This window comes from Peromyscus leucopus, chromosome 6 (genome assembly GCF_004664715.2).
Source record: "Peromyscus leucopus breed LL Stock chromosome 6, UCI_PerLeu_2.1, whole genome shotgun sequence".
NCBI lineage: Eukaryota > Metazoa > Chordata > Mammalia > Rodentia > Cricetidae > Peromyscus > Peromyscus leucopus.
In genome coordinates, this window is record NC_051068.1 from 113,642,079 (window position 1) to 113,657,484 (window position 15,406).

Sequence of the window (15,406 nt, forward strand, 5' to 3'; positions counted from 1 at the left end):
ATTTGCATATATATAATTTTATGTCTCTATAAGCAGTCAGGAGGTGCTCATCAAAGAAAACATATATTTGTCTTTCTGAGACTGACTTAATTTGCTTAGATTGTCTCTGGTCATATCCACTTCCAGCAAACCACATGATCCCCTTCTCAACTGCTCTCCATATTATTTTTGAAGCAGGGTCTCTCAGTGAACCCAGAGCCCATCTGTTGGCTAGGCTGGCTGGCTAGTAGGCCCCAAGGATGCTCCTGTGTACCCTTTCTCCCACTTCAGTGCTAGGCTTACATGTGTGTATGTCTGGTTTGCTGTGTGGGTGCTGAGGTCTGAATTTTTGTCCTCATGTGTGCACAGCAAGCATCCTACCCACTGCATCACACCCCCCGAAAGTTCTCAATCCCTTTAAAAAATGCTAACTGCTTTCTTTACACGTCTGGCCTTTGGGATTAGTTTAGATATACTCCTTAGTACTAAGAGCTGGTCAGAAATGTGGGGAAATAATTTTTATTGTATTTGGAGAAAAATCAACAGGATTTCAAATATAGCAGCTGATAATAGGAAAAGAGCAGTGTAAGTTTATTGTTACAGATAAATCATTAAAGTGCCTTTGATGTCTACAGATTACGCATCATCATTTAAAGTTCATCTTTGAAGTTATTGCTCTACATTATGCTTAGTTGTCATCATGTTTCTACATAATCAGTGTCAACTCAGAGTTGGGAAATGCTGGTTACAGTTTCCATCTACATAAACTGGGACATTTCTTCTTCACCCATGCACCTGTGATCTAGCTCCTTGTCAAGCTAATGGTTTCTTCCATCATCTGTGGACTCTAGATTTCCATGCAGGTGTCTTGATTTATTATGGAGTGTGTTGATAGGGTTGTTCTTTAGCAGTATCCACAAATCATGCCATTGGTGAGAGTGTGAACACTTTTGATACAATGGAGAACTTTATGTTGTCTTCACTAAGGGATGAGGCTGGCAATCCCTGTCTTTCAGACCATCACACCACTGGACAACTTGGTTCCTACTTATGAGCCACCATATATGAATGTGCTCAGTGTCCATTTGTATCCTTGAGATGAGTCTGGAAAGGGGACTTTGTTCTGAGCAGTGCTATTGATACCTCTCCTGTGGTAGAGATGTCAATGACCTCCTTAGTGATCTCACTAACTTCTTTGCAGATTTTTAGTTTCTGATGCAAGGCCCAATTTTATTCAATTGGATTGACTCTTGTTCCAGATTTACTCCCTGCTCAACTCTGCTTTGAGTGGCAGGATGGCACAACTCTTTATGCCTTTATCTTACCACCCATTTGCCCGTGCTTTTCCTTTCCTGGAGATTCCTTATCTCATCCTGAATGATTTTATTCTCCTGCTGAAATCTCTCATTTAGTAGTCGTTCCTGTTCCTAAAAAGTGAAAAGTGGAGACAATGAATCATTGCACTGAGTTGATCCCTATGTTCTATACAGTTTCCATAATAGTTATTTTCCTTTATTTAATTTCTTAAAAATTTCACTAACCCTAATTTTATTATAATTTTAACCTGTTTTTATTCATGAGTCAATTTTAGTATTTAAAGGTTTGCTTTAATATTTCATTTTTGGATTTTTTTATCCCCCTCCCCCAAATTATGCTTTTTTCTTGGGCAGTTGTGATCATTTCTTTTGCAGTTTCCTTTTTCTAAAGAGCAGCTCAATTTATGAACCTAAGTTACCAGTATTGACATTTTTTTCCTCATTAGTTGTCTATGACCTCTGTACATAATCTTAATCATATGTTTGACTCCAAATTTTAACTTTATAGACATTAATACATACACCTACTCACCCCTTATGTAAACAGGCACCACAGGAATGAATTCTGAAAATCTGACGAAGGCTCTGAATCTTAGTCTAAGATATTTAGTCTAGGGTTGGGGTGAGGGTAGGGATGAGTCAGTAACCTGCCTGCTGCATAAGCGTGAGGACCTGAACTGGAATCCCAAGCACCCATGGGAGAGTTAGATGCAGCACTGTCTGTAATACCAGGCTGGGGAGGCAGATCTAGACAGATGCCTGAAACGCACTGGCCAGCCAGGCTAGCCCCATCAGTGAAGCAGAGGTTCAGTGAGAGACCCTTTCTCAAAAAATATGGCGTAGAGTGATGGAGGAAGATTGGAAGTGGATTTCTGTCTTTCATATCTATGTGCACACATGACCAAGCACAAATACACATAGGCACTCATACAGAGAAAGAGAGAATGAAAGAGTGGTGGGGGAGAGGAAATTTCGTGTGAGCTTCCAGAACTTGGTAGCAGTGGTGTCCAGTGATAGGTAAGAAAATCAGCGTCCCAGACTGAAAATAATGAATTTCTACATCAACTCCCAACTGAACACAAATTGAAAGGAGAGTATAGGAAAAAGGAGGGACAGCCAGACTATTACATAGTTGTGAGAGTTAATTCCTCTCCTCATAAACACTCTCTTAGGAATAAACTCATGCCAGGTGAGACAGAAAAACTACCATTATGGATTCCACTATGGGAAAAACAGCTTAATCTATTGTATGTGTCTTGTAAATAGTGATTACTTTATTATTTGTATGTTTGTTTGTTTATTTGGGACAGGGGTTATTATCCTGGTTGGTTTTAAATTCCATATAAAGCTGAGGATGCCTTTGACGTTTTATCCTCCTCTACCCAGAGCAATAAAATGGTATATTTTTTAAACTTTGTGAACCTGTGTTTTTCTTCTATGTAATATGGACATAGTTCTAGTTTCAGAGAGTCTTAAGAAATAAATAAAGATAAGATACAAAGAGCATGGCTGCCTTAAATAAACAGGTATATTACTAAAGGACTTAGTGTGACACCATTACATATTGAAAACTTAAGCACCAGATGTGGGCAACAAACTATCAAACAGGTATTTAGGAATACGGAGCATAAGAGAGCAGGCTTAGTCAGCCTTTAGGCTTCATCACATTTCATGACAAACAGAAGTGGAGAGAACAGGAGGAGGCTGGATAGATGGCTCAGCAGTGAAGAGTGTGTACAGACTGGAATTCAGTTGCAAGCATCCAAATTGGGTGGTTCACAAGTGCCTGTAACTCCAGATCCAGGGGATCTGACTCCCTCTTCAGGCCTCCATAGATACTACAAGCACATGTGCAAATACATATGCCCACACACAACACACACATATTTTAAAATCTATTTTAATGAAGAGAACATAGATGGTGATGCAATTACAGTACCTGAAGTTTGTGCTCAGTGGCCCGCTGGTGCTCCTCCCTCAGCTGGGCCTGTGCCTTCTCCATCTTCTCAGTCAAATTTTTCAGTTGCTCCTGGTAAAACATCTCTTTCTCTTTCATCAACTCATCACCTTTCTTTTGCCTTTCCTCTAGTAACTTTACTGTAGCCTGGGCAGCTTCAGCTTTCACATGCTCCACTGGGAAGGAAAGCAAGGAGGAAGGTGTAAGTGCATCACGTGTTCCTCTCCTCTTCCTCACAGGCTTCATTGTTACTGCTAATGTCATAGTGCTACCATGTCTGATACCAGACAGTGAGAGACAGCTTTGTTTTCTTGTTTTGTTTTGTTTTTTAGCTCTGGTTTAGGGTTTACAAGTAATTTAAATACTCCTCAGCTTTTGAGGACATTAGTCCCTTAAAATGTGCCTCACCTTCAATCTTGTTTTCCTTTTCTGTCAGAGCCTGGTCTATCTGTAGAACTGCATCAGTCACATCCTCCTTGGACTGCAAAAACTTCTGCAGAGCTTCTTCAGCCTTCAAGTTCAGAGAAAATGAGGTTAGCAGCAGGAATGGCTGAACACTTTTGTGCCCATCTCCCTGCCCGCCTTTCCTCTAGAGATGCCTCTCGGTACTGATTCCCAGTTACAGGAACAGGTACACAGTCCCAGTTGGACCCCATTAAAGAATATCTTTTATATTTTTGGTTGTGAGCCTAGCCTTTAATGGCGGAGCCATCTCTCCAGCTGGCTTTTTGGAACCCAGTGCCTATGGTGAGACACTTTGTGCAGCCTTGGTGCAGGGAAGAGGGGCCTGGACCTACCTCAACTGAATGTACCAGGCTCTGCTGACTCCCAATGGGAGACCTTGTCTTGGAGGAGATGAGAATGGGGGATGGGTTGGGGGCAAAGGCTGGGGGTAGGAGAAGAAGGGAGGACAGGAGAATCTGTGGTTGATATGTAAAATGAATAGAAAATCTCTTAATAAAAAAGAAAAAAAAGAGTATCTTTTAATTGGGGCCCGTTTTGGAAAACAAATACTGTCCTTTTAGACTGAGGCTCTAACTTTGGAGTTTAATGGTGCTGTGGCTGTAGATCAGGCAAGTTTGCTGTAGCCCTAGCGCAGAACAAAAAGATCTGAGGCAATGAGAAAGGAAGGGAGGTAGGGGGCTGGTGAAGAGCGATGGACAGAGAGACATGGGTGATACTTAGACCCAGTTGTTTTTTAAAGCTAGTTTGAGACCTAAACTGATAATTATAAGTTTTGTTTCAGGGGCTATAACCATGTCCTTTGCAACACAAAGAATCTAGCTAAAACAGAGGGTGACAGTCATACTGGCGATTAATGTGATTGGTCAGTGTGGAATCAATTGTTACATGAGTGCACCGTCTATAGAGAGTAAGCAGGACATATCCAGTATGATAATGTTCACATGTGTGATGTTGAAGGAGCATGTTCCTGGAATGCAAACAGTAAGACCCTCTCACAGTGATGCTTGGGGTCACTCTGCAGTCTGAAGGAGGTCACAAGCCTTCAAGAACACACAAATAACCTTTGTTACCTGTACCCCCTTCCCAGGTTCCTCACAGTACTTTTTCTTCAACTCCTTTTTCTTCTGGATAAAAAGATGGTATCCCCCTGGTTTGAAATAAAGCCCCTGCTTCACATCTTCTTCTAATGGACTAAAAATATCCTGAAGCAGAGCTGAGCAGCGATCTGAGGATGCCTGTAGATTCTTCTTAATGAATTCATCTTGCTTTGTTGCTAGCTTGATCTTTGATGTAAAAATGAAAAGAAAATATTTAAGAACGACAGGAAGTCTGAGTTTAGAATTTCTCAGATTTTTATCTTAAAAGAAAAACAAACAGAAAACCCCTAACAAAAGAACACTTAAAATCACTAACTATAACTACATTCATTCCTATGATCCGGCTTTTTAATGATGTCATACTTGCTCCTAGGCAGTAAAGTTCAACAAAGAGATTTGCAACTTTAGAGGTAAACTACTTTTTCAGAGAGGGCCAAAGATGGAACATGGAATAAACATGACTCTAAATTAATTTGCCTCTGATAGGTTTGGCTTAAAATTTCTTCGCTATTGGCTTGAATTTTAGATCATTCTGCTTACACGGGGCATGCACCTTGATAAGGCACACTAATTGCTTCACTGTACTTAATCCAATAAAGTGGAATATTACTAACTTATTCATTAAAAGAGAAATGTTTTAAAGCATTGAATGTATGATTATACATTTTTGTCCTGTTTGTTGTGATTATTAACAGGTAACTGTTACTATTTTAAAATCTAGTAACACTTGTCCCCCTCAAACACCCATTTCATTTCCCCATAGCGCTTTACCTTTCAAAATCTATATCTAGGTAAAGTTGAGTGAAAAATTACCCCTAATTCCATTTTGAACACTTGATTAACATCTTTGAAGCAATTTTCCATGAAGATCTTGGTGGCTTCTTTCTCACTGGCCCTGTGCAGATCCACCAGCTCCTGGAGGGTCTCTGTGGGCAGCTGCAACTTCTGGTTCATCTGCTGGTCATAGTGGGCAATGGCCTTTTGCACTGCAGCTGCATTCTCTGTCTGGGACAAAGCCAGGACAGCATTCTCCACGCAAGGCAGACCCCCACTGCTGATGGTGTTCACATAGGTTATCACCAAACTCTTTAGTCCTACAACCAGGGAACAGGTGACAACATGTGCTATAGATGGATGATGACAACATTATTCTTTGTAATTCTGGATAAGTCAATCATTGATGCCTTAAAACATTAATATCCTTAACATCATTTGGAAGAACAAAAGACAGAACCATCTCTGTGTCAACTTCAGATTGGTGGGATTAGATATTCCCCTGTACAAAGATCCTCTCATGAGTTGGATGGATGCCCCAATATTGCAAAGGAACATTGGGTGACTGTCCAGTCAGCCAGCTGTTTCTGTCATTTCTCATGTTCTTTGGAAGTCACTTGTTTGCACTTCCTTGCTGCGGGCCGCAGAAATATATCATAAGAACTCAGCTGGTTATGGCAAAGTCACTACCTGGAGGGATCAGGGAATTCCTCCAGAGGAAGCCAAATCCCAAGGAGTTTTTGGTGTTACTTGGCTTGTTATATATCAGCTGTATTCTGTTATGAAAATCATGTGTGCCTTCATAGCTTTCCCAACTGACTTTTCCCTAAGAAGGGCTAACAGTGTAGACTGATCACTCTCTGGACATACACATTCCAGGTATTTGGAGAACAGCCTCAGGAAAGGCTTTCTCTGGAATCAGATTATCTCCCTTGGCCACTTTCAAGGACTACAGGAAACACCACCCAGGTGGGCGTCCATTGTTAGTCCCAGGTGGACTAACAATGATAACAGCCCACATGCAAGTCTCCTGACTTAAGGTAAATTCCACAAGGAGACACCGCCCAAGTCAGGTAGACATTAAGTAATAGCTTTACACAATTTAGCTCAGACCCCTCCTTTCTTACAGCCTTACTAACTTTATAGACCTCTAGCTACTTACCTAACCACTTCTAGGAATATTTAGATAAACTTCTGTGCTAACAGCTATGCTCAGCCAGAACTCCAGTTCAAGCCTCGCTGTAATTATCATTATTGGTAGCATCTGGCCAGGTCCATCACCGGATGGAGGAAAGTACCTTATCAGAGATACCTCTGTACTCTCTAGAACAGACTTAAGCATCCAGGCTACCTGTTTGAGAAGGCCTGGCAGATGTGCCAATTAAGCCTTACTTCCTCTTTTCCCAAACCTTACCTCCAGTTCCAGATCTCCCTTTAACTATCACCGGAGGCATCTAGCTGTACACAGGTTGCCTAGAGACTGAGCACACTTTCCCCCACCCTGCAGAAAAACGGCAGACAGCTTGGACAGATAGGAGCCACAGGAAAAAAGAAGACAGTTTTATTTTCTCCCATTGACCTAGCAACTTATAGATTTTTAACATCCTTTACCAAACACATTTAAGGTTATAGTTGTGCACGTAAGATCCCTCTTCTTAGATGTTACCCATATTTAGCCTTTAGTTAATTCATTAGTCACTTCCCCTTTGGGTCACAAATGGTAATTAACAACTAGTGCCCCTCTTTGTAATTCTTATCAACCCTCCATTTGATCCTGATAGCGGACAATCACTGCCTGAGGAAGTTCAGGCTGAGTGTCCTGGGTGGAGGGGAGGATTGTGATTTTGGGGAGATATATAACTGTAAAGCAGGGGACAGAGGAGAGAAGAGAGAAGAGAATGGAAGAACGAGATGGGTAAGAACTTGAGAGGAACGAGCTGAGATGGGGAAGAACTAGATTGAAGAGCAAAAAGAGAGGACTAGAGGAACGAGATGGAAGATGAGGAAGAGCCAGATGGGGAAGAACAAGATGAGGAAGAGCCAGATGCGAGAGAAGGAGATGGGAGAGAAGCTGATGGGGGAAAGAACTAGATAGATGAGAACCTAGAAGGGACAGAACTAGATGAAGGAATTAAGATAGAACCTTGAGGGGACAGTAGATAAATATAGAGAGAAATCAGGCAAGAAAGGAGCTAGACATGAGAACAGAACTGAAGCTGTGTATAAAGTGTATTAAAGCAAGTGGACTATAGAACTCGGTGTGCTGCGATTATATTTCCTGATAATAGTTCTCGCTGTCAGTAGTTCTCTCTCCTGAGCCCCTGGGATGTATAATATTGAGGCTGGTTCCTCTAATATTATACAAGACTTTCTGTTTGCTTAGGTAATATTATTTCCTTTTTGGGTCTCTGATGAAGTTGAAGACTAGTTTTTCTTGTTAACAAATTCAGAAAAGAAAACTAAATAGGTGTAAAGTATATAAGTTTGAAAGACATCAAAAGATAGTTTGTGGTTGCTAATACAAGTTAGGATAGAAAGTGAATTAAGTACAACACTTTGGACTCACAAAAATAGGATAGATAATGGAGTATTTTCTCTAAATCTGTCAAATGTTAATGGACTAGACATTATTAATGTAATTATTGACTGTATATATTGGTTATACTTACTGTACTTATTGTATATAGTTTTTCTCATATTAGTCATAACCTTCTTTTATTATTTTAGACAAATAAGGGGAAATGTGGTGAGATATTGTGTACTTTAATACAATTTGCCTGAAGATCAAAGAACAGAACAAGCCACTAGATTAAACATAGATGCCAGGCGGTGGTGGCACATACCTTTAATCCAAGCACTTGAGATCTCATGCTTTTGCTTGGGAAGCACACATACACCTTTAATCCCAGCACTAGAGAGGTTGAGATAGGAAGTGATATGGCAGGATGGAGCAAGGTATATAAGGCATGAGGAGACAGGAACTAAAAGCCTTTTAGGCTGAGGAAGCTCCTTCAGCTGACACCCTTTCAGCTGGAGCTCTCTCAGGCTGAGGAGTTAGTGAGGGAAGAGGTAGTGGCTGTGGCTCGCTCTGCTTCTTTGATCTTTCAGCTTTCACCAATATCAGGCTATGGGTCTTTTATTAATAAGACCTAAAGAAATTCAAACAATATCTGAGACCCCAATGGTTAAAAATTTTGGGTAGAGACTACATGTGCCTGTGTCTATGGGATGTTGTGTCCCTTTTAAGGAAAGCACCATGAGAACAGTCTCCATAACTCTTTCATGTTTGTCTGGGTCACCAGCCCTGCAAGCCTTTGATTCCAATTCAGGAACAAAATGTGCTCTCCCAGTCAGAAATTCTCCATTGGGTTAATTAGAATATATAGCATTGCCCAAGAGAACTTTCTATATGTACTAATGTTACAATGACTGCCTCCATGTAGATATTTTTTTGTATTTACATTTAAATATTAAGAGCCATACTTGCTTAGTGGCTATCATTGGTGAATGCAGGTTCAGTTTGCTAGGGTACTTTAAATATTTTTTTTTTTTCTCCTTTGCCTCTTTCCTCTTTCCCAACAAGAAAATGTCATAGACAGAATCTATTATAAATGCTGGTACCATCCACAGCTTAGCCCTACAGTGGTGACAGGTCTACATTTCTTCAGAGCTGAAGCAGGCCATTGCTATCTCATGATGCTGTGGCCTAAACAGTGAGCAGAAGGACTGGAAGGGACTCACGTGGTCCATTGACCTTGATGCCTCCTGAAAGCGTTTTAACCTTGGAACAGCTGAACACGTAGGAACAGAACTCTGCCACTTGTTCCACGAAGTCTGAGTCCAGGTCTTCATCTTGCAGCGATTGCAGCTGGCCAAACTTCTTCCCATGTGCTGGCCGCTCAAAGACAAAGCATTTCTTCTTTGGGAAGAACTTACGAATACAAAGCCGAGGGAGATTCAGCTTTTGTTCTTTGCCTCTTTGGCCAGTACCTACATACAGTGAAAAACAGGAAACAGAAACTTCATGTGTAAGAATATTATAGATAGAAAAAAATCTAAGTTCTGAGTTTTGTTTTTGTTTTTGTTTTGTTTTTGGTTTTTTTTTTTTTTTGACATCTTCATTTAGCAGTTGTAGGTCTCTTACCTCGAAGTATCTTCAGTGAATTCTCTAGGTATTCATCTGGGCAGATGGACTCCCCATTTAATTCCAGCTTGAGAGAGAAGTCCCTGAGAGCCCACACCAAGTCTGGGAAGAAGCTCACAAACTCATCTGAGTCCTCCAACTCATCCTGATCAAGTAAGGATCTTGTTCTGATTCTGTCTGTCAGCTCTATCACATAGCTGAACAGCTAATTAAGGAAAGCCATGAAAAAACCATAGCACCAACCAAATCTCCAGGGTTACAATCCTGAATTAGTTCTACTTCGTCCCAATATCTAGCCTCAAGCCTTCATTTATCTTGTTCCTAGCCTCAGTGTGAACACTGTAGCTACATGTACTTGAGGTATTTTTATGTTTTATGTTACATTAACCAAGGGTAAGAGTCGTGGAGCTGGATCATGAGGGAAGGTCACCCCACTTGCTCTGGTGTTCTGAACCTCAGGAAGGATACTGCAGCTGGTCCAGGGCCTGCTGGTTGATGGCTCCCATGCTGTTGTACACGAAGGTGCTGCTCAGAAGTATAGCCAGGGCAAAGATCCAGCAGTCATTCTGGTTGTCACCCTGGGAGTCAGAACATACATGGGTCAGGAATATGTTTTGTTCTATGTCACTTTCTAGATCAGCAGTGATAAAATATATTCACTTCATTAGAGGGGATTTTAGCCTTAAAAATGTTCCTATGGTTTGTGGATTCAGTTGTGATGATTCTCATTGGTGCTTCTTAGTCTGTGGTTAGTGTTTCAGGACTGCAGACCACCAACCTGCTGTTCTGTGACCCAGTTTTGTGACTAGTTCCCTCACCTCTGTTGGCTAAATGTGACTTCATGTCATGTAAGTAGATTGAAAAGGGTGCTATGATGAAGTTCAAACAAGTCTTCAAAAAACTATGGATCTAGTGACCAGACTTGATGGGCAGAAATGCTTGCTGCCATACCTTAGTACCCGAGTTCGATCCCCAGAACCACATGGTGTTAAAGAGAAGTGACTCACATGTTCTACTTTAACCTCCATATGGGAGTTGTAGCACATGCATCATGGCATATGTTACACACACACACACACACACACACACACACACACACACACACACACAAATAAATATATAAAAAGTTTTTAAGACAACATAGAGGATAGTGAAGAATTTCCAAAGATCAGGGGCTGAATTGCACACTGGGCACTCAATCCTTACTTTCTCCACATCTCCCAGGCCCTCTGTGTCAAGCAGAACTAGGGTGTGGTCTGACTTCTGGGGATGAGGGACACACCACATCCAGATCCCCTTGGTGTGAGACTGCACTGTGGAGCCCAGAGAGAAGCCTGAAAAGCAGAGAGGAAAGGAGGGATTAGATGTGTAGAAACAGGTGCTTCAAGAAAGTGATAATAAAATTAGCATAATCAAACAGGGAAGATGCCTCAGTGGTTCAGTGTGCTTGCTGTTCTTGCATAGGACCAGAACTCTGTTCCCAGAATCTACATAACAGCTTACAACTGTCTATAAATACAGTTTCTGGGAGCCTTATGTTCCTTTCTAATACTTGTGAATGCTAGGGATGCAGGGTTGTACTCACACAAAATACTTGTACATGTGAATATAAAATAAATACATCTCTTTTGAAAAATCAGCACAATCAAGTCAGAAGAATGAACTGAAACCAAAGCTGGTGCTGATCTCACAGTCAGAGTCATAACAGAAACTCAGTTTTCAGAGATGCAGAATGCAATGGTCTTCCAGGCTTGCATCAAGGATCCACAAAAAAATGTGCAGCAGGGTCAATCTGTCATGTACATCTCTGTGGGAGCCCATTTTCAGGTTCCTCGAGGCTTTACCCAGCAGGTCCGCATAGAGGATGATTAGGACCACAGGCCTGAGTGCAGGTGTCTGAGATGGTCTGTACTTGGCTGTGCTGGGGGAGGAGGTCTTTCGCTCCACCCATTGGCATCTCTATAAATACCCTGGACCAGAGACAGTCGGGCCTGTTGGAAAAGGTTGCAGGCCCTTTCAAGGCTATCCTTTATTTTCTATCTGTTTATCTCCGCAATATAAATCCCTCTATCTAATATTTCCTGCTGCTCACAGAGAAAACTCTGGGGAGCTGTGGGGTTGGTGGGTAAACGCACTACACAGCTGAATTTTCTGTGTGTGAGGCTGTGAGGTAAAGCTGAAGTAACAGTAGAGACCCAAGAAGTTAGAGATGCCAGGCCTAGGATGTCCACTGAGGAAAGCTGGAGTCAATGAGAGGACCTAAGCCTTAGAGAAAGCCCCTGTGTCCCATAAACAGCAGGAATCAGGAGGCAGGGTCTGCAAGCTGCTGTAGTCAAGAGAAGGCTACCACAAGCCCTATATGCTGCACATGGAGCTACAGGATTATGTTTGTCCTTCTGGGTTCAGTCTTGCTATGGTGTGTTCTGCCCTTCCTGTCCCCCTGAATACTGCAAATGGGGATGTTTATTCTATGCCATTGTATATTACAGGCACATTTTTTTTTTTTTTTTTTTTTTTTTTGCGAAGGTTAATATCTAAAAGGTTGCTTGAGTCTCAGAAGAGACTGGACTGTTACACACTGTTAAAACCCAAGATGACGGGGACTTATGTATAAGACCAACTAGATTTTTGGGCCAGGGGTATAATGTTATGGTTTGAATGTAAAATGTCCATTCCAGGCTCCTGTGTTTGAACAGTGGGTCCCTAGTTACTGTCACAGTGTTGAGACACATGAAAACATTAAGAGGTAGGACCTGGCTAGCAGAGGGCAGACCTTTGAAAGTGAATAACACTGGCCTTGTTTGTGGCCTTCTGCTCTCTGCTTCCTGATCAGCCATTATGGAAACAAATCACAAGCTCCTTCCACTACACATCTAGCCACAAAGTCCTGTCTCTCCTGCCATAGGGGACTGATATCCCCAGAACTGTGAACAAAGCAATTCCTCCTTCCTTACATTGCTGCTGTCAGTCATTTGATCAGTGATGAGACTAATACAACCTAAAAAGCCCCAAAGCCTAGACTCAGACAGGTGTCTGTATAGTCATCTTCATGTCAGCATCATTCAGAGTACTCAAATGTCTTGTCTACAGGTGAATAGATAAGGCAATGTTAGACATATATTACCACTGAACCTCGAAAAGGAAGAAAATTTTGACACGTTTTCACAGTGAAAAACCTTGAACATATCATCTAAGAGAAAGAACCAATAACAAGGAAAAAAAACTATTTTGTACAAGTCCACTTACATGATATTTTTGTGACAATCATATTCATAGATATAGCATGTAGAATAGTGGTATGGGATGGACAATGAGCTACTTCTAGAAATGGATGTGGGAGATACACAGATGCACACATTTCTTTAGTGCCACAGAATCCTATACTTAAAAATAATTACAAACAAAGGTCTTTTATAATTTACAATACTAAAAAAGTCAACACATAAACTACAGATAGACTTTTTTAACCTTAAAGAACAATAGAAACTTCCTGTTGCTACAGGAACATTTTACTAACACCTTAAAGTTTGTTACCATATAAATTAAATTATCTTTATTACTGCCTCTCTCCATTTATGAAATGAGCCACTTGTGCTTTTCCAAGGGAAACTAAGGGTTAAATATGATGGTGCAGGCCTGTAAGCAGCGCTCAGGAGGCCAAGGCAAGAGAATCATGAGTTCTGGGTCATTCTGGACTACATACAGAGCTAAAGGCCTGTTTGGGCTATATAGCATGACCTTGTCTCAAAAACAAAAGGAAACAGACAAATCAAAAACAATAACAAATAGGATCCCCATAGCCAATTGTGACCAGAAGATTAAATTCTCATGTAGAAACCAGACAAGACGTTCACACACGGGCGACCCAGCATAGCTGTATTGGTGGCACTAACCTGTGTTCTTCCCAGCCAATTTGTTCATAAGGTAAGATTTGCCTGTGCAGTAGAGGCCTGCAATACCCACGACTACCACTGGCTGATTGATGGAAGACAGGATCCTCAGAGCTTCCTGGTTAGGTATCAGTTGTCCTTTCATATTCTCAATGAGGCACACAGGTCCTTGAATGTGGACTTCTGATGCCATTGTGCCAGCTTGTTCCCTTTTTATAGAAGGAGAAGATAAGATTAACTAGAATCAATCCTTTTTACTCAAAAGGTAGAGTTATAATTACTTTTTTAAAAAAAAGGAAACAATGCTGTGTGCAACACATGTTGGAGGCATAAGTCTCTACAGAATTAATTATATCATCAACGTGAAACAAAATAACTTTTTTTTGCTGTTTGTTTGTTTGTTTGTTGTAGCAGGAATTTTAACAGTTCTTACTAATAAAATCAAACCTGAGCCAGGTATTGGGGTGAACTGGAAGATCAGAGAAGCAGAACAAGCCACAGCTACCTCACCTCGCCGGATCCTCAGCTCATCTTGTTTCCTCAGATTGGAAGCCTCTGAGTCCTCATATCCGAATGGCTCTCAGCTGAACTGTGCTGCTCAAAACCTAAAAGCTTAACCAGCCAAATGCTTCTAGTTCCTGGTCCTCAAGACTTAAGTATCTTTCTGCCTTCTACCATCACTCCCTGGGATTAAAGGCTCACTTTCTGGGATTAAAGGTGTGAGTCACCATGCCTGGCTATTTCCAATGTGGCCTTGAACTCAAAGAGATCCCAGATGGATTTCTGCCTCTGGAATGCTAGGATTAAAGGTGCCACCATTTTCTAGCCTCTGTATCTAGTGGCTGCTCTGTCTCTGACCCCAGATAAGTTTATTAGGGTGCACAATATTTTGGGGAACACAATACCACCACAGTTTGTCTTTTGCAAAATATGTGAAAATATGTGACAGTGACTCTACCAAGGACATGGTTTCACAAGAACAGTGACCTGAAAAACAGCTGCAGAGTAAATGAGCCTAAATCCAGAGAGCTGTGAGAGCGCCAATGCAAATACCGGACACTGCAGACAGCAGCTGGGATATAAACACCATGAAATCAGAGAGCTGGTCCAGATAACGAGAGGTTGCTGTTCATAGAATTACGTCCCACCATTCTCCTTTAGGCTTTCTGTTTAGTTCTCATTTGACAGAGGGCAAAAGGAGAAATGCAAAGAGAAACACTGGGAGCCAGAGGCTAAGAGCTGACAAGGCAGGAACAGCAGCCTGAGGGCCAGGAGTTAGGGACAAGGTAAGCAGACACTGTCCTCAGTCTTCTAGGCAAGATGATCTTCTCAGAAAGCCCTTCCCTACACTGCAGAGGCGGAATTCTACAAGGGACAGTTAAGAAGAAAGTGGGCATGAGGAATGAGCCAATCTTCCTAGTGAAGGAGGAAGTTCACTTGGAAGCCAAGATCAGATGTGTGATGGTGACTGCCCTGTCCTTCACCTTTCACTCTGGGTTTCAGCTATGACCTGAGTTTCCTACAAAACAGCCACAACTGTGTCAGTGAACTGCAAGGCTGACTGATTGATTAGAATTTGTGTGATGGTGGAGAGATGGAATGTTGCAAAGTCTGGAGCCACATTTTCCTGGGCTGTCTTTAGCTGCCTTCAGAGCTATTTCTTGCATCATCAGAAGGCCTGTAGCTCACCTGTTTTGCTACAACCTGCCTGCTCCTTGTAGCCAACAATGTATTTCAAAAGTACGATCTATGGCTTTTTTAATTCTTTTTCTAGAGAAATGTCA

At 41.5% G+C, this 15,406-nt stretch overlaps 1 protein-coding gene across 1 annotated transcript; it reads right to left on the reverse strand.

The window, feature by feature from the left end:
- Positions 1-546: 546 nt before the first annotated feature.
- On the reverse strand, positions 547-13,827 carry LOC114681708 (guanylate-binding protein 1-like). Its single transcript, XM_028855363.2, has 10 exons — positions 13,626-13,827; positions 10,939-11,066; positions 10,201-10,310; positions 9,733-9,929; positions 9,330-9,578; positions 5,628-5,908; positions 4,788-5,000; positions 3,661-3,763; positions 3,235-3,428; positions 547-1,406 (listed from the first exon to the last, which is right to left on the reverse strand). The coding sequence occupies exons 1-10, from the start codon at positions 13,813-13,815 to the stop codon at positions 1,296-1,298; spliced, it is 1,776 nt and encodes a 591-aa protein (XP_028711196.1). The 5' UTR covers positions 13,816-13,827; the 3' UTR covers positions 547-1,295.
- Between the last annotated feature and the right edge of the window lie 1,579 nt (positions 13,828-15,406).